At 38.4% G+C, this 19384-nt stretch overlaps 1 protein-coding gene across 2 annotated transcripts; it reads right to left on the minus strand.

Annotated features, from left to right (window-relative positions):
• Positions 1-894: 894 nt before the first annotated feature.
• wbp1lb (WW domain binding protein 1-like b) lies at positions 895-19311 on the minus strand. Of its 2 annotated transcripts, none has more exons than XM_007253142.4 (4): positions 19025-19311; positions 8205-8304; positions 7112-7273; positions 895-4509 (listed from the first exon to the last, which is right to left on the minus strand). In XM_007253142.4, the coding sequence occupies exons 1-4, from the start codon at positions 19085-19087 to the stop codon at positions 3875-3877; spliced, it is 960 nt and encodes a 319-aa protein (XP_007253204.2). In that variant the 5' UTR covers positions 19088-19311; the 3' UTR covers positions 895-3874. The 2 variants fall into 2 exon arrangements, with proteins under 2 accessions (XP_007253204.2, XP_007253205.2); XM_007253143.4 differs by lacking the exon at positions 19025-19311 and adding an exon at positions 11943-12045.
• Positions 19312-19384: the final 73 nt, after the last annotated feature.

Raw genomic sequence — 19384 nt, forward strand, 5'->3', positions numbered from 1 at the left:
AGGGAGCTCGCGAGTGAGTCCAAAATTAATGGGGGTAAATGGAGCTAAAAGGGTGAAAAACAGTAAATAACTACTTGGGCAGGATATTCTTTAGATTTTGGAAAGAATAATAATGTATTTTGCTAAAAAAAAAGAAGAAAACATAGACCAATTGGTTTTCACTACTTGGATAATTAAATAACCTTATTGATGATATATTTTGATATATTTTTCTAATTTTCTATTTTAATTTTTCCCCATACGCTTCAAAGTAGCTGATGATATCAAACTAATTTTGCTTACACAGATGCAATAACTACTTATCCATAAGCAGCCAAAATCTTATTGAGCTACCCTAAATGGCTTGAGTTTCCCAATGGCCAATATATAAAAAGCTCTGAAAAAAAATGAAACCCCTTAAAATGATGAGTTTCTTTGATTTTACCAAATTGAAAAACTCTGGAATATAATCAAGACGAAGATGGATGATCACAAGCCATCAAAACAAGCTGAACTGCTTGAATATTTTCACCAGGAGTGACATAAAGTTATCCAAAGGCAGTGATTAAGACTGGTGGAGGAGAACATGCCAAGATGCATTAAAAAACCAGGGTTATTCCACCAAATATTGATTTCTTAACTTGTTTGCTTTGCATTATTTGAGGTCTAAAAATCTTTTTTTATTTTAGCCATTTCTCATTTTCTGCAAAAAAAAATGCTTCCTGCAAAAAAATGCGTGTGTATGTGTATATATATATATATATATATATATATATATATATATATATATATATATATATATATATATATATATATATATATATATAACACACACACACACACACACACACACACATATACATATACATATATAAGTCACTTCAAATGGAAAAAAACAACAACTAGAGAGAAGGCTCACTTAAAGGCACTGAGGTTTTACCACTTTAATAACATTTTGGGATTTTTTTTTTGGTTTTAGTTACAGGTACATTCAACTGACTGGCAGTCCTTAACCAGACAAAAATAATAAAATAAATCACACTGTTACTTTTACACAGTAATTTCATTTGGTAAGCATTAATAAAACAGCTTGACAACTTAAAAAGATGTATTTCCACATGTGAGTTTTAAGAATTCAGAAGAATTCAGACATGCAAAACACCTTTCACAACACCCAACACTCATCTGGTAAATGCTCTTTACTTTGATTGAAAGAATACTTCAGTGTTTTCATCCAAATTTCTTGCTCTTAGTGTAATAAAAATATAAAACAAGCCGACTGGCAGGTGCTGCAATTAGAGATTAGGCTGAGAACATGCTGGAGCAAAATTTTAATCACATTACATTTATTAATTTAATAGACATTACATGCCTCCTTAAATCAGTCAGAATTCAGTTTTATTTTCTCAGATCAGATTTGGCATTCACATTGACCAATGAAAGTGCTTTTGTATCTATAATGGGAACGCACCTGTCCCTGAAACGTGCACATTTGATTCGATAATGCACATCACCTCCGCAAAAGCCCTATCCAGACAGGAATCGTTTTTCAGGGGGTCCTGGGGTAATTTTCTCTTTTTTTCTCTGTGATTTTATTCCCGTCTGGAATGACCATGTATGTCTTCTACTGTTTTTTACTGAACTCTGTGGTCCTCCGGTAATGTTATTCCAGTACGGACGTACATCTCTGAATTTTGTCTCCTCACATTTAATAAAACAGATATTTGTCCACTGCCGCACACCGTAATTACACTTTGTGTGCGCTTTTCCATGGAGATCCACGTGAACACAACAACGAGTGGAAATGGAGGAGCTACTTAATGTGATGTCACGTGACCGAGAAAGCCAAAAACTCACTGGTCCTCCTGTTTTTTCAACTGCAGTCCGGATGCAAGAGTTTTATCACTATAAGTAGAAGTGTGAAATATTTTTCACAGACATCCCCCTGAAAAATGAATCCTGTCCGGAGGACATTGATGACTGGTTAAAATATATAAATGGAGTTTCTTCAACATGGTGTGGTTATGCCAAGAATCGTGGTGGGTCGTCATGCTAGTGGGAAAAGTCCTCCTCAATGTGGAGATCTGTGCAAGTGCAGCAGCTAGAAAAAGAGTTTTAAAAGCTCCATTTTCAGTGTTGTTGAACAGGCAAAACAGAGCTTTATGAAAACACTGGTCACAATGCATGCATTTCTTTTCTCTGAATCTAATTTTATTAGATTTTACTAGTAATTTAAAATACATATTTTTAAACATAAATATTTTGTATTTTAGTATCTCCATATTCATAGAGATCAGAGCCTGGTCTTGTGTGACTGGGAATAACTGTCTGGTGGCATTGCAAAGAAAGCTGCCAAGTAAGCTGGCTTTCCTACATATAAGGACATTGGCATCAGTCATAAACAGCACTAAACACTTTCTTAAAGACCAAATGATTGCAAAAAATCTGACTAATCATTAACATTTATGACAAATGAATCACAGTAAGGCAAAAATATCAGATTTGAGTCACTTCAGTCTGGTAATGTGAAAGTAGCATAAGTCATATATAGCACATGGATTTGCCTGTGCTAATTTAAAATGTGCTATTTTTGTAAAGTAATGGTGGCTTTCCTGTACTTAAAACATCTGCATTATATCTTACACTTACAATATATAACATTATTTTAGTAAGGCACCTTAAAACACAAGAGTCGTACTAATAGAAACTTGATATTAACGGCAGTGTCTGACTCACCTGAGTCATAACTTTAGCTAAGGCCTAAGTCACTAAATCCTTTTAAATATTTGGTATGATTTGGCATTGCCCATCATCAGTACTGGGCAACAAATAATCTCAGAGAGAAAGCAAGGTAAATATGTGCACCTGCACACCGCAGGTTATACCTTTGATGTTTTAAGACTGCTGAAGAAATTGCTGAATTGGTTTCAACCATTTCTTCAAGACATCATAAGACTTTCCCTAGAAAGGCCACAAGTCTGATTGTCAGTATGCTTAAAATCAGATACTGTTTAAATAAGGAGAGTTCATAGACACAACCCAGTGGCTGCTCTCTTGCAAGTTTTTTTTTTTCCTTAATTAAGTCCTGTCTCTTGCAAGTCCTTGATGCAAGTCCAATCTCTTGCAGGTTCTTTCCTCAAGCCAGTCTGAATTCTTGCAAGGTCTTTAATCAAGCAAATCCTATCTTTTGCACGTCAAATCGCTCCTCTTGAGAAGTTCTTCTCTCCAAAAACGCCAACTTCTTGCAAGTTCTTCTTACAAGCAAGTCCCATCTCTTGCAAGTCCTTCTCTCAAGCAAATCACTCCTCTTAAGAACTTCTTCTCTCCAGAAAAGCCATATTTTCTCAAGTTCTTCTTAAGAGAAGCAAGTGCCATCTCTTGCAAGACAAGAAGTTGGACTTTCTGGAGAAAATATCCTGTAAGTTTGTCTGTCAAGCAAGTCCCATCTCTTGCAAGATCTCCTTTCAAGCAAAGTCCCATTTCTTGCATATTCTTCCCACAAGGAGGTCCCATATCTTGCAAGCTCTTCAAATCAAGTGCCATCCCTAGGCAAGTTCTTTCCATCAAGCAAGTCCCATCTTAAGAAAGTTTTCTTGCCAAGTTTTTCTCTCAATCTCTCTTGTAAGCCTTTAGATCAAGCTAGTCCCAAATTTTGCAGGTTCATTAATCAAGGATCTGCCAAGCAAGCAAGTACTTATTTCAAGCAAAAAACACCTCTTGCTAGTTTTTTTACACAATTCCCATCTCTTGATCTCTTTGCTCAAGCATATCCCACCTCCTGGCAAGTCCTTCTCTCAAGCAAGTAATCTTTCCCATAGGTCCATCCCTCCAGGACATATTTAGTTATAAGGAAAATTTTTGTTCTTCATGATTTCCTTGTTTGGTACCCTCATCCTCAGCTTTGAAACTCTGTATCCCCTTGAAGAGCCCCATCCTGTTCATTAATGGTATGCAAATACAGACAAACTGGGTGTGGCTGTGAGAGAGGCGAGGCACCATGCTCTGCCCCCTGCTCCTCGTCCTCGTATGAACGGAGGCCACAACCCTCACAGACTTCCACCACACTGTCTTGGCCTTCCTCAGTCAACAGGCCTTCCAGTTCCTTCAGCTCCTGGTTCTCCAGGCCCTTCCCACATACACACACCTCAATTCCTGAGTCCCCAGTGAAGCGACGGTGCCTCCCAGCAGCACTCTGCTCCGTTTCCTCAGCCTCCCTCAGCTGAACTTTCCTGCCTACGTCCTGCTTCTCTACGCAGGTTGTGTCCTCCAAGGTCTGGACCTTACTGTCATCTTTAAGGTGGTACGGTCCCACTGTGGAACTGTCGAACTCTTCAATGTTGGTTCTAGAGCACAGTGTTTCTGATAAGGGAGGTGCTGGAGTGGCCTGTCTGGACGGGCAGTTCTCCTCCTGCTGGTCGGTGTTGGTGCAGGCTGTGGGTCCACCATTTAAGGCAGTATAAGGGGGAGGTGGGGTAGCAGGGCGATTCATCACCTCTTCATACTCTGGGAGAAGGTAGTTTGGTAGAAATCCTAAATGAAGCAGAGAAGAAGGTATATTATTTCCAACAAAATTTAATGTTTTTGATAACAACCAACATGTGTCACAATACAGCTCTGGAAAAAATTAAGAGACCACTTCAGTTTCTGAATCAGTTTCTCTAATTTTGCTATTTATAGGTTTATGTTTGAGTAAAATGAACATTGTTGTTTTAATCTATAAACTACAGACAACATTTCTCCCAAATTCAAATTCAAAATAAAAATATTGTCATTTAGAGCATTTATTTGCAGAACAAAAATTATGCTAACCCTAACCCTAACCAAAGAAAACAAGTTCAAATTCATTCAAGTTTTAAGAGTTTAGAAATCAATATTTGGTGGAATAACCCTGGTTTTTATTCACAGTTTTCAGGCATCTCGGCATGTTCTCCTCCACCAGTCTTACACACTGCTTTTGGATAACTTTATGCCGCCACTCCTGGTGCAAAAATTCTAGCAGTTTAGCTTGGTTTGATGGCTTGTGATCATCCATCTTCGTCTTGATTATATTCCAGAGGTTTTCAATTTGGTAAAATCAAAGAAATTCATCATTTTTAAGTGGTCTCTTACTTTTTCAGAGCTGTAAAATAGGGATGCACTACTATGCATCATGTATTTTTAGCAACTCAAAATTATTAAAGCAGAATGGCAGCGTTCCTGTGTCTCAGTGGAGGTGTCCAACAGATCTGTGTGTGGACGCACCGTGGTCAGCAATAAAATGAACAGTTCTTTACCACATGTACAGAAGGCCTGGTGTCAGGGTGTGGGGTATAATTGCCATTTCCATCCATTAAATGCAAGATTCTGCAACTGGTGGCTCTACCTTTTCTGAACGCACACCAACTTCTGGTGCTCTATTCCAACAGGACTTATCCGCACACTGCTTTCAGCTTGAGTAAATACAAATGCTATGCCATGGCCAGCTGCATTGCCAAACCTATCCCCGATTCGCAATGTGTGGTATGCTATTGGACATGCAAAATCTGCACGAATAGTTGAGTTGCAAAGAATGGATTATTGCAGTACACCAGTAGGAACCTCTACAACAACATGCTGAGATGTTGCCTTATATGGGTTACACAACTACGTCTGTATAAGTAGCTCAATAAATATTGCCAATATCAGTCTAAATGCTTAATGATTTATTGTTCCTGGTAACTTATGGTTTCTGGTATCGTTGTTAAGGTTTTAATTGAAGTTATAATCAAGAACTTTCCCCAATATTGCATTGACAAGAGGAGGCAGAGTACATGTACAATAAGAAAGGCAGGCAGCAACATCAACATTGACAGAGGCTCAGGTTTCTGAGTGTGTTTCTCTTTTGGTTTTGGGGTTTGGGAGTCTTCCCTGATGCGCTGCCAGTGAAAACAGGTGGAAGGCCTCATGGTCACGGGATGTTCGGTGTGGGCCGATCGATTCGAAAACAAACAGCCGCATTTTTACAGGGGCTTGGCTGGGCAGAGTGCTACTGACCTCCTGTTCTGGGCGAGGTCCACTGAATCAAAACGCAGTAGAAAAAAAAGAAAAAGAAAAACACATTCCTGCAATGTCACATGACTGCAATCCCCTCAGAATGGAGGTTTTTCTTTCACACCAAGTAGAGGCTGCACAATATGGACACAATATAATTACAAGTGCATCTCAAAAAACTTGAATATCTTTGAAAAGTTGCTTTATTTCAGTAATTCACTTCCAAATGTGAAACTCATATATTATATAGATGTATTACAAACAGAGTGATCTATTTTAAGAAATTATTTCTTGTATTGTTGAGGATTTTGGCTTATAGCCAATAAAAACTCAAAAATCATTGTCTCAGACAAATTAAATATTATATAAAACCATTTGGTACTTTCTGCAGTGTGCCAAGCCCTGCTGGAAAATGAAATCCGCATCTGCATAAAAGTTGTCAGCAAAGAGAAGCATGAAGTGCTGTAAGATTTCCCAGCAAAACACTGCACTGACTTTGAACTTGATATAACACAGTGGACCAACACCAGCAGATGAAATGCTTTCCACTACCGACAACTTTTATGTAGATGTGGATTTCATTTTCTAGCAGGACTTGGCACACTACACTGTTACATAACTGCTGCACAGCCACATTGACAATGAACAAATGTGACTAGGCTTGGAGGATCTGTTAAATATTTCAGTAGTAGGCCAAGTCAATATCCTACGCAACGTCTGGATATTCCCATGAAAGAACAAGAAGACAAGTTGGAAAATTACAATTTTATTAATTATACTGTGCCAAGGTCAGGGAGGGTACAGTTCAGAAGTGTTCAGTAGAGAACTGTAATCGCATGTGAATCAAACTGTAGGTGAATATTAAGTCATATCCTATAAAAAATACGTTTTTTCGTGTTTTCTCATGTATGTAGGCACTCGGGGAAGCAACCAGGAGTATTGTCATGCATAGCTAAGACAATTTAACCATAGGTCATTTACGTTTGTGGCAAATGCCCTTAAATCCAGGATTCCTCTGAGGCATGACTTTCTGCAGCTATTGTGTGGAGTGAATATGTAGCTGCTTAAAAATGTCCTGTTGTGTTTTTTCTTGTGTTTCAATAAAAAAAATTAAGGTTCTTACTGAAGTAGAATGGAGGGGAGGTAAGATTGTGAGCCTCTCTGTAGGCGATGAGGTTGATCTCATGTTGCCGCTGCTGCTGCTGCAGTCTGTGCTTGGTGCGACGGTGGTGACACACACAGCAGCAGCTTAAGATGAAGATGATGGCCCATACTAGCCAGAACCCTGATAAACAAACACACAAACAAGTCTTCAGCACAAACAAACAACATATAGAAACCAATATATTTATAAGACCAAGATATTTTTTATCTGTCACGATAAAAAATAGCAAAATAAATGTTTTATGAGATAATCAAATTGCATTTAAGTGGAGATATCTCTATCTCTAATTTATTAGTTTTGAAATGTTATAGTATTTAAAATTCCATGGCTTGGATAAACCCTTAGAAGGCTTTTTTTTGCACCTTAAGTGGAGAATTATTCACACTATTATCAGGCCCACTATCTGTCTATTTTCATACACAAGGCACACTGGATTATATTGCTAAACCTGAGTGTTCCTCTGTGTAATGCTAATGCTGCTCCAGCAGTGTTAGCCAGGGTTAGCAGCAAGATAAGGCAGATAATACCTACCTCTGAATGGCTAAAGAGTTAGCACTTAGCAGCTAATGCTAATACTGCTCCAGCCTCGGTGCTGAAACTCCTTTATTACGCTGCACTTCAACTTTGGCTTTACTGCTCCTTAATACCTGACTGGTAGAATTTATAGATAAGGCGCACCGGTCTATAAGGCACACAGTCGATTTTGGGGAAAATTAAAGGATTTTATGGTGTGAAAAAGTCAGAAAGGAAAAGAGTGATGGCCAGGCCAGAATATTTAACTCCTGTCTGGTGCTGGGAGGGCAATGCCTTACCCAAGGACTTACTGGTGTTGTGTCATGTACTGTAACCCCAGTTTGGTAACGGGATGGCAAACCCACCCAATCACTATTAAAAATCCATACAAATCAATTAACCCTGTAAATATCATGTGGTAAAATTACATTACTCCACCTCCATATGTAAAATTAACCCAGTCCAAACAGTACTTTATTTCTAGGCTCTTAACTGATAACTAAAGTAATCTTATCATGCACTGTAATCCATTACTTACACCACAGTTCATAGTAGTAACTGCAGCACTGGGCCTCTCCACAGCAGTGACCCGACTCGCACACGTAGCTTTGGTTATTCACTCCCTCACAACGCTGCACCTGTTAAAGATAAAAGCAGAACAAACTCAGGATATCCCACTAAACAAGACACAGCACTATTCAACACAACACACCATTCAATACGCTGTACAAATGAATGTCATCCTAGCCTGAGCAAAACTTTAACCCACCCAGAGTATAGCTGCTGTTTACAAAACAGACGAGAAACGGCAGGTTTAAGTTCATAAAGGTAGACTTAACCTACCTTTTCTACCTTTTTTTTTAACTAGGGCTGCAACTAATAATTATTTTGGTAGTCGACTAATCTGATGATTTTTTATTCAGATTAGTCAATTATTTCTGCCATGTTCTCCATCTCTAAAAATGATAGAAACATTTGAACATGGGATTTAAAAGGCATTTAAATGTCTGGATGTTGTTTAAACATGGAAAGTACTGGTGTTTAACGATTACATTTTTTTTTTAATCTGTTGTGTTTGGGCACTGTGTGATTGAGCCATTTACCTATCTCCTATTGTGTTTCTGTCCCAAGAACTTTGTGTAATGTGATATTGTTACAAATGAATGATTAGTCATTAATGAAATTTGTAGTCCACAAATTTAAATAATTGACATAGTCAATTATATTGAATAATCATTGCAGCCCTAATTTTAACAAAATGAAACAAAATAAACAAAATGTTTTCAAAATATGCTAGTAGCATTAGCTGAGCATTCGTCTGTTTACCAAAAAATGAACTGCCTTTTTCTGTACAAATTTCACTCATGACTTCAGTAGCACTTCTAAATTAAATGTATTTTTCGTACTGTAAGGCACATCTTATATTCTTAAATTTTCCCCAAAATGCCTAAAAATCTGGTGCGCCTTATGTATAAATTTAACCAGTCAGGTTGTAAGGAGCAGTAAAACCACTCTGCTGAATTACAGCTTTATGAGGGTGAGTTTCAGTAAAGTTTCTCCATCACTAAGGCTGTAAAAGTATTAGCATTAGCTGCTAATCGCAGCGCTAGCTCTTTTGCCATTCAGAGGTAAGTATTATGGAACTGTAGTCTGCGCATTCACTGTGTTATTACAAGCTACGTGGAAAAAACGCTAGCTGATAACGCCCCGGCTTACTGAAACACCCATAGTCAATGTACTAGTGCTAACCACGGCTGACTAGCGCTGCTAACTGCAGCTGGCTAGCACTGCTAACCTTGGCTGACTAGAACTGAGGTACATATATTGTGCTTTGTTGATTAATCTGCTAAGATTTTAAAATGTTTAATAAAAGTGTTAAATAAATATTTATAAATGGTAGTTTTATAATTGCTTTTTCTCTGCAATATTTTAACCAAATCTGTAAAATAAATATGTCCTGATATTTACATGTCTTGTTTACATAAAGAGTAATCATTTTGTGCTGTAATACATTACAGATTTAATACAAATACTGCATTAAAAGGCTTCCAAAATGTTCAAAAAAAATTAAGATACTGTAATTAATGGCAATCAATTGATGTAAAAACTACATTTCATCACAGAAATCAAACAAACTTTACCAAAAAACAAAGCAATCCAAGATACAGCTGGCTTCTCTTAAAGTGCGGTTACGAGAGTTTAAAAGTTTAAAGAAAATTAGTCACTCTTCACCTGATAATGTACAAGAGACTAAATACAACCACACTGAAAGACAATTGTTAACTAAAATCTCAGAACATGCTGGACAGCAGTGTAGCGAGATTCAAGTCAAATATACATATCTAAAAAACTGAAACATAGCAGTGCATTACACATAAACAATACCTCAATATGACCATGTTATTAAAATAAAAACTATTATTAAATGTAGGGAAATGCATAACAGTTCAGATACAGCATGATTGCACCACATGACATTTTTGACAAGGTCAAAGCCAATTATTTAACAAAATGTAATATTAACGCACAATACCAGTCCGTTCAGACTATGACAACTATTAAAAAGGTTAAATAAACCAAAATACTCTGTAAAGCATTAGATGCTCTTATCTGGGGAGCTGATAACTTGTGGTTTCTGAGGTTGGTAACTCTGATGAACTTATCCTGTAAAACAGAGGAAACTCTTGCTCTTCTGTTCCTGGGGTTACATCACTACGTTTTTGATGGTCTTTCTTAAAGTATTTTTTCTTTACTTAGTTAAGTAGTTCCTGCTATAATATGGATTAGAACATTACTCAAATAGAGCTATGCATTAGAGGACAAAATAAATTAAGTAATTACCATAATTCTTGGCATAAAGCTCATAAAGCTGATTAAGAAAATACAGCCAAGATGTGTAAAATTGTCGAAACAAGAGGTGTCTACTTTGAAGAATCTAAAATATAAAACATATTCTGGTTTGTTCAACCCTTTTTCTTTACTAACTAATTTACTTTTTTTCTTTTATAGTCTGGATGACTTTACATGTAGTTTATCAATCTACAATACAGAAAAAAATAAATAATAAAAAACTGAACTAAAGGTTTGTTCAAACTTTTCACTGGTAGCGTATGTGTGTACACAACATTCTTAATTCTTGAACAATTGTAAGATAGTAAATAACTATAGTAAATAACCTTGCAATATATCACAATATATTTAACAGGGCTGCACAATACTAAAAAAATAATATTGTAATTTTGCTGTTCTGCAATATATATTATTGAAGTATTCAGAAAAACAGGAGTTTTTAACAGATTTTTTTTTTTTTCAAAATTCAATGATCAAGCAAGTCAAGATTAGTGGTGGGCGATATGGCCTTAAAATAATATCACAATATTTCAAACTATTTTGGTGATAACGATACTCTTGGCGATATGACCAAATTACACTGAATTACAAAATTCTTTCTAGAATTCACTACTTAATGTTATTAAATGTTATTATTGCATACGATATGATATGGCACACGCTACACTGAGATATTCAAGAATTTTATCAGATTTGTAACAGAAGTCAATGATCCAGAATGTCATGATAATAATAATGCATTTCAAATATCTTCATATATCCAGGATTAAAGTAAAAATATATATATACTTAACAGATATAATCTGTCTAAAATAGATATATAATGAGAAATGAGAACAGTGTGAATTTTTTAAATTTGCTAAAAACAGCTAAAAAAAGTAGTACCCTGATGTGATAATTAGGGGTGGGTGATATGTCACAATATTTCAGGGTATAATATCGTTCATGCTATTAAAAAATGTTGGTGATATTATTGCGTACAATACGATATGGCACACCCCTAGTCAAGATATTAACATTAATGCTGTCTCATATATAAAATATATAAAATAATAAGAAAACAAGAACTAGCAACCTGGGTACAGAGGAGATTACACAAGAGGACAATTACAAATTAAACATTGAGCCTAAATACACTAGCAAATGAAGTTTTTGTTAGTAAGATACACTCTGCTAAAGCCAAAACTAAGTTTAAATGTTAAACTTAGAAAGTCAAGCCAGACAAAACCTTACACATTAAACCTAGAAAGCCAAGATCAACCCAAAAACAAAGAGACTAGAGAAAGAGAGAGAGAGAGAGAGAGAGAGAGAGAGAGAGAGAGAGAGAGAGAGTGAGCTAAAGGCAAACACCCATCAGGTAGGCAGAAAAGGCATTTGATCACAGCTGTAGTTAATGATTAATCAGAAGGCTGATTCAGCTCTCTACCGTTCTCTCTGGCACCTGCAGCAGAAACATGCTAGACCAGCGCTCGTCCGTCCAGTACGGTCCTCTCAAACACAGTCAGTGTGCAGTATGGACAGACTGCGATCCACACAGACCCTATCACACCCACCCAAATACCCAACCACCCCCACACTCTACCACCCTCCCTCCCTCTCCCCCTCCCATACAGCCCAAATAAGCCACCGGGATTATTTTACAGAAATTTCCGTAGGCGAGGATGAGTAAGAAGAGACGGAAAGATGAATTGTGATAAGAAGATACCAGTTATTTTCATATACAACTCTGAAAAATAGGTAGATGTTTGAGTAAAATAAACATTGTTGTTTCATTCTATAGAAAAACTAACTACAGACAACATGACGATAAAAATATTGTCATTTAGAGCATTTAGTTACGGAAAATGAGAAATGGCTTGGTTGCAGAGCTTTTAGACCTCAAATAACACAAAGAAAACAAGTTCATATTCACAACATTTTAAGGAGTCCAGAAATCAATATTTGGTGGAATAACCCTGATTTTTAAATCAGTTTTCATGCATCTTGGCATGTTCTCCTCCACCAGTCTTACACACTGCTTTTGGATAACATTATGCCACTCCTAGTGCAAAAATCCAAGCAGTTCAGCTTGGTTTAATGGCTTTCATCGTCCATTATCCTCTTGATTATATTACAGAGGTTTTTAATTTAGTAAAATCAAAAACTTTTTTTTTTGTCCTGTCCCTTTAAGAAAGTACTCAGGCTACTTTCACATTACAAGCTTGGATTTGGCGGTTCTTGACGGTTTACATTCACAAACATAAGTGACCTGTATCTGTGTGTAATGTGAACGAATCTGTCCATGAAACACCTCACATGTTCACATTGATACATGTATAAACGTCTCCTTAGTCACCAACAACAAAAAAGGTCATATTAGAGAGACGAGAGACTCATAGATTTATAAAGGTGAAATGGATGAGTTAGCAGCTCATATGTGGAGCATCTTTTGCTGGAGTGGAGAGTAAACAGCTGGTCTGAAGTACATGCTCAGGTCGAGAAGGGAAAAAAAGGCCGGGCGGTTTGCTTTTGCTGTTTTAGCACAGCTGCACCAAGAGATGTGTGGGTTCACACACCCATGAAAAAAATCAGATCTGAGCCACACTGTGCAAAAAAAAAAATCAGATTTGAGTCTCTTTAGCCTGGTAGTGTGAACAGAGTCTAAAAACAAAATAAAGAATCAGTCCCTTCCAATTATTCAAACCTGACCTGCACAAGGCTAGAATGAGCTACAAGGCCATCAGCAAGAAGCTTGGTGAGAAAGAGAGCACAAGAGAAAACAAAAAAACAATTTAACACTCACTCTGAAGCGTCATGCAAGATTACTTCTCACCTCATGGGGAAAGGATGATTCTGAGAAAGGTGAAGTGGCAGCCCAGAATTACACAGGAGGAGGAGTTTGTTAATGATCCCAAGGGAGCTTGGAAACCAAGACCAGGCCCTAAGAAACCAATTAGTAACACACTTTGCCATAATGGATTGAGATCATGCAGTTCCTGTAAGGTGTCCCTCTACTCAAGAAGGGCAGTGTGAAGTTTCCCAATTAACACTAATTGAATGATTCAGGGAAGGCTTGGGAGAATTTGGTGTGGTCATCTACTTGATTCACCATGTTTGGATTTAGAGAAATATTGGATATGACCCTTAGAACACCCACAAACTCCTCCTTTAAACTCTGCATTTTGTCTTAAAATCTGGTGACACGTCCTTTTTATCATTTACTAGTGAGAATATAATCATTATTGGTCCTTTAAATGTGAAAGAAGTTTTTGAAAATTTAAATATTAATATTTCAGTAATGAATCCAAGGGAGTTTCTCCACTTTTTCCATTAATGTCAAGTTTCTCTCTCTCTTTCTCTCTCACACATGCACACAAAACACACACACACACACACACACACACACACACACACACACACAGAGCTCTAGTTATATCACAAACTTATCTCATTTTGTGCTGAATGTCAAAGCTAAAAGCTCCTCATGTAACCAATTAAGAAACATGTTCCTAGTAAAAATGTCCTGTTCCCAAAGTCCACTGGCCCGCTGTACTGCACTCACTACACACACACACACACAAACACACACTCTTTATTTGAGACACTGTCACCCTTTGCTGGTTTCGTCTACCCATGCAATGCCTTGCTGCACCTACGGAATACGAATTCTGAATTCTCCAATGCAAGAACCATTAAAACAAAGAATTCCAAAAAAGTTCCCCCAATCAGCAGGACCAATTTTCCCTCAAAGTACAGCCCGCTGACCCTGTACCCTGCCTTAGGAACATTCTTTATGTTCCAGTCTCCAACTTTCCCTCTAAAAACATGTCAATCACGTTCACATGACCGACCACCACAAGTGCAAGAAAAGCCTCTGCAGGAAGTAAAGAGTGGGGGTTGCTGGTTGGCTGGACGTGGAACTGTGTAAAGACTAAAAATATACACAGATCAAGCATAACATTATGACCATCTGCTTGTTCCTGGTTATTAACCATTAAACATTTTCAGCTCCTCTGAGCATATAGGAGACACAGTTTTAGAAACTCTGGCAGCACTGCTGTGTCTGATCCACCGGAAAAACACACACTGACCACCACCATCAGTTTAATACATTGCAGTGCTGAGAATGAATGACCCCCCTTCCAAATAATAGCTGCTCTGTGGTGGTCCTGTGGTGGTCCTGACCATTAAAGAACAGGGTGAGAGAAGGATGAAAAAGGTAGGTGGAGGGGGTCATAATGTAATGCTTGATCAGTATACATATACTGATATACAGTTCATTATTCACACTTTGTGTGGGTGAGGTTTGCTTCCACAGCCTTGCATTGGAGACTTATGTAGCAAAAACATAATGCATGCTTTTATATAAACAGCTAAAGCTTCAAATGCCACTGTTTTCCCCTACAGCAACACAATTTCAACATAATGAAGACAGTCTCTTAGATAACAGCGTGTTAAACAGTGAGCAAATGGGTAACAATTTAGGAATGCACTTTGCACAATACCAGAACTTCTTAGATATTTAAGTACCATCATTGAACTATCCTAACCATACATTTACCTAGGTAGTGCTATTCTACTCATACATTTACCTCAGCAATGCTACCCAAGTCGCATGTTTCTTTGTAAAATTTACACAAAGAAAGGGCAGCTTTTACTCTTCATACACAAACAAATGCTAAAACTAAGCTAATTTAGCTAACATTAATATTCTAGCTCATTAAATATTTTATCTTTCAGCTGGAAAATTTGTGATAAGCATGATTAGTGATGCTGAACTGCTTTATTTCACTTAATTTAATTTGTATGAATATGAACATAAAATGTAAAATTAACTTAAACGTGCTGCTATTTGACTCCATGTTTGCTCTGCCTCTCACTTACTACTCTGTACACCGAGGGGGCCAAGAAGGGTGGGTGCAGTGTGAGCCTGCAACTGCCATAAAAAAATTAAACACTGACATTAGGCACTGACATATGACTGACAAAGAGATAGTCGGTTCGAATCCTGTTCATGTAGCTAGCAAAATTGGCCTTGCTCTTTCTGGGTGGGTAGATGGCACTCCCCACATCACTCCAAAGGGTGATGTCGATCAGCACAAGGCATCTGTGAGCTGATGCATCAGAACCGAGTTGCTGTGCTTTCCTCTGAGTGTGCTGTGATGCTACTCGGCAATCCTGCATTAGCAGCGGTTCGAAAAGAGGCGGTGTCTGACTTCACAGTGAGTGGGTTGAGTAATTGGCCATGTAAATTGGGAGAAAATGGGATTAAAAAAATAAAAACAGTTTCTAATGGAATTGAAAATGGTTCTTCTATGGTATCCCTCAAAGAACCATTTGTAGCACCTTTATTTTTTAAGAGTGCAGTAAAAAAGCTGGACACATTATTCATACGTTACAGGCTTCTTTCAAAAGATCTGAAACAATCCACCCTTATCCAGGGCTTTGAGATTTCACCCAGGTAGAGTTACAGCTCGAGCATCATAACAGAAAATTAATAAATGCATCAATTTAATAAGAAGGTGCTGAAAACTGCAGGCAACAGAAAGCAGGTCAATATCAGGGTCTGACTGACGAACACTGTTTGCTGCCAATTTAACAAGAGTTTCAGGTACCTGTACAAAAACATGATACGGCACTAAGTGATAATCCTGTGCTGAAAACGTGGTAACTTGAAGCGGTTGATTGAATTGCCCACCTTCAGTATGTCCAGCTAATACATACTCTCATTTCACTCATAAATTCAGATTAGCCTCTCTGTAAGTGACCGACTGCTGGAGATTCCGATACTCAAGATAATGTTTATTAAAATAAGCGCTTATCTAAAAGGAGAGCCAATGACAGTCAACTACAAAAGGTATCTCGGTCATTGAAGAACAACTTTTGTGTGATATGCAATAACATTTTCAGTAATAACTCAGAAAAATGATCAGGGTGTTCAGTGAACAGTGTGATCAGTGTGGTTGTCGTGGTTGCTCCAGAGGACCACCTGCTCAACAACCAGTCTGTGAGCAGACTCATCACTGTACATGCTCGACAATGTTGGTCTTGTTGGTCAACTAGCTTGGTTTTTCTAATAATGGTGGTCAAAAACAATGGTGAAGCATGGCTGTTAGGTTGGACAAACAAATACATACACTTTGCTGGTCAGAAACTAAGCTGATCAGCCTACCCAGCTTGAACTGGTAGAACTAAGGTTTTAAGTAGGTAATTTTTAGGTCATTCTTAAAAAAACAGACATATTGCCCAGCCCTAGTCACACCAAACTCTGGTTCTTTGGTCTTGACATTGGTTTGCGCCCCTTTCACATCAGCCATTTACTGGTATGTCCCCAGCGTTGTGGCAGTTCTCTGCTTGTGGAATGGCTTATAGGATATCTAAGGGGACTTTCACACCTGCCTTGTTTGGATCTGACTTTCAGGTGTTTCAGTTTCGTATGAACCAAACAAGGTTGGTGTGAAAGCCCCCTTAGATATCCTATAAGTCACTCCACAAGCAGAGAACTGCCACAACACTGCTCTGCTGTCAGCCAAGTGATTACCAAATACATTAAACAAACAGGCCTTATGGGTCTAATGAGTGACACGGCTTGTTTATCCATTTTTTTTAAGCACTTTTCACCAAACCTCCACCCTGAAGCACAAAACCCAATTACAGCTTACCTCTGCTTTGATCTCCCTTCTCCCCCTGCAGCCAGCATAGGACATACCAGTAACAGAGGGTTTCTCTAACAGGCGGGAGAATGCTTAACAAACCTGAAGCTGCCACTCACGCACAGCCCACATGTACACAATATGCTGGCCTGCAGATTACTTACAGAACTTACACAGTTAACCATTTCACTGCTACTGGAACTCCAGTTACTCTGGAACACTGACCAGTAGGGCTGGTAAATCACCACTGATTTACAGAATCGCTTAGATTCCGGCCCCAATTTAAACATACTTTATGCCGGACAAGATCTAAAATGGTTTCCCAGCTTAACCAACTCACTGGCCAAACTGGTTGTCTAGCTTGGACAGGTTGGTCATGCTTTTGGACCAGCTCAACCATCAAATTCCAACAAAAAAATCAAAACCTAATAGTGGTCCAGACCTACACTGGCTGATCAACCTGTGTAGCTTGGACAGGTTGATTATTCTAGTAGACCAGATAAACTTCAACTCTATTTAAAACATACTCTATGCTGGTTAAGAGCTACAATGTGTACCCAGCCTTACCAACTTGACCATGCTGGTTGTGTAGTTTGGACAGGTTGATTATTCTAGTAGACCAGATAAACTGGAACTCTATTTAAAACATACTCTATGCAGGTCAAGAGCTACAATGTGTACCCAGCTTAACCAACTTGGCCATGCTGGACAACCAGCTTGGGTCATGGTTGTCATACTGGTCACCAAACCAGGTCAACCAGCTTGGCCATACTGGTTGTTTAGTTTGGTCATGTTGGTCATGCTTGTTGACCAGCTGAACCATCAAACTCCAACAACAACAAAAAAAACAACAAAAAACAACAAAAAAAGCTTGGATTATGTTAATTATGCTTGTAAAACAGATAAACGTAATCTCATTAAACATAAACTCTAATTAAAACATACTATATTTTGGTCAGGAGCTACAATGGTTACCCAACATAACCAACATAACCAACCAGCTTGACATACTGGTTGTCTAGTTTGGTCAGGTTGCTCATGCTTGTTGACCAGCTAAACCATCAAACTACACTGGTTACCCATCTTAACCATCTTGGTCATGCTGGTTTTGTAGCTTGGACAGATTAATTATGATTGCAGACCAGATAAACTCAAATTCAATCTCCAATTAAAAAAACATACTCTATGCTGGTCAAGAGCTTCACTGGTGAAAAAGTTTGGCCACATTGGTTGTCTAAGTTGGCGAGGTTTATTATGTTTGGACCATCAAAAAAACACCAAATTCTAATCAAGACATACTATATTCTGGTCAAGAGCTCGACAGCTCAACCAGCCTGACCAGCTTAAGCTTGGCAATTCTGTGCTTTCCAAAACATTGATTTGTTTACAAGTCTCGACCGCACAACCTCCGTGACTTCACGCATGTCAGATGAATAGTATAGCTTGCTATAGCATGCGAGTTGGTTTACTAACCTGCAGTGGATGGAGCAAGGCAGCTAACTAAAGTTAACACTAGATATTTTTTAGATAAGGGAAGAAGCTTTGTTTTAATGGCTGAATTCATGTCTGAGTATCTTGTTATCCACCAGCAAGTAATGTATGAGTGTTTTCGTTTGATGACCAGCTTCTTTTAAACTACTTTTAACCACGATAGACGAGCTTAGACCATTTAAAATGAGCAAATTATGGACTTGAATTAGATTTTTCTTACAGCAAGACTTGAAATGTTTACCAGGAGCAACAGGAGAACCTTGACTAAAGAAACAAAGCAAGGATTTAAGCTGCACATTTGTTAGTTAGCTAGTTCTAAAGAGTTTACACCTTATAAAGTTTGAGAAATAAACTTAGGCTAATGGAGTAAGAGCCATGTTCTCACCTCGTCCACCACGCTCGCCTCTGTGGGGCTGACAGGTCCAGCTACGTACAGAAACAAGCCCATTCTGCCCACAGCACTATCTACACCATTCAGCCGCTTAAAGAGCCAGATCTGACCCAAAACGCCCGCATTAAAACACCGTAAAACCAGCACTCAGTCACCGCTCTGCTCATAGCTCATAGCCCGTGTCCACAGCGCCCAGCACGGCCGCATGCGCCGCCTTCCTGCTGCTTCATCATTGGCCCGCTGTGGGAGGAGTAGCAGCGGAGCTACGGGGGCTTCTCCAGCTGTTACACAAACCGCGGTCACCTCCAGCGCCATGTGCGCAACGTGAGGGCCCAGGCGCAGAAGCCCCGCCCA

This window comes from Astyanax mexicanus, chromosome 21 (genome assembly GCF_023375975.1).
Source record: "Astyanax mexicanus isolate ESR-SI-001 chromosome 21, AstMex3_surface, whole genome shotgun sequence".
Taxonomy (NCBI): Eukaryota; Metazoa; Chordata; class Actinopteri; order Characiformes; family Acestrorhamphidae; genus Astyanax; species Astyanax mexicanus.

What these genes read in the sequence shown, in the direction of transcription:
- wbp1lb (XM_007253142.4), bottom strand. Translation starts at nt 19,087, where the DNA reads ATGGGCTTGTTTCTGTACGTAGCTGGACCTGTCAGCCCCACAGAGGCG. An exon ending in TTACTACTATGAACTGTGGT is followed by an intron (nt 7,274 to 8,204) that starts GTAAGTAATGGA and finishes TTTGTTTATCAG; the next exon opens with GGTTCTGGCTAGTATGGGCC. An exon ending in CTCCCCTCCATTCTACTTCA is followed by an intron (nt 4,510 to 7,111) that starts GTAAGAACCTTA and finishes TGCTTCATTTAG; the next exon opens with GATTTCTACCAAACTACCTT.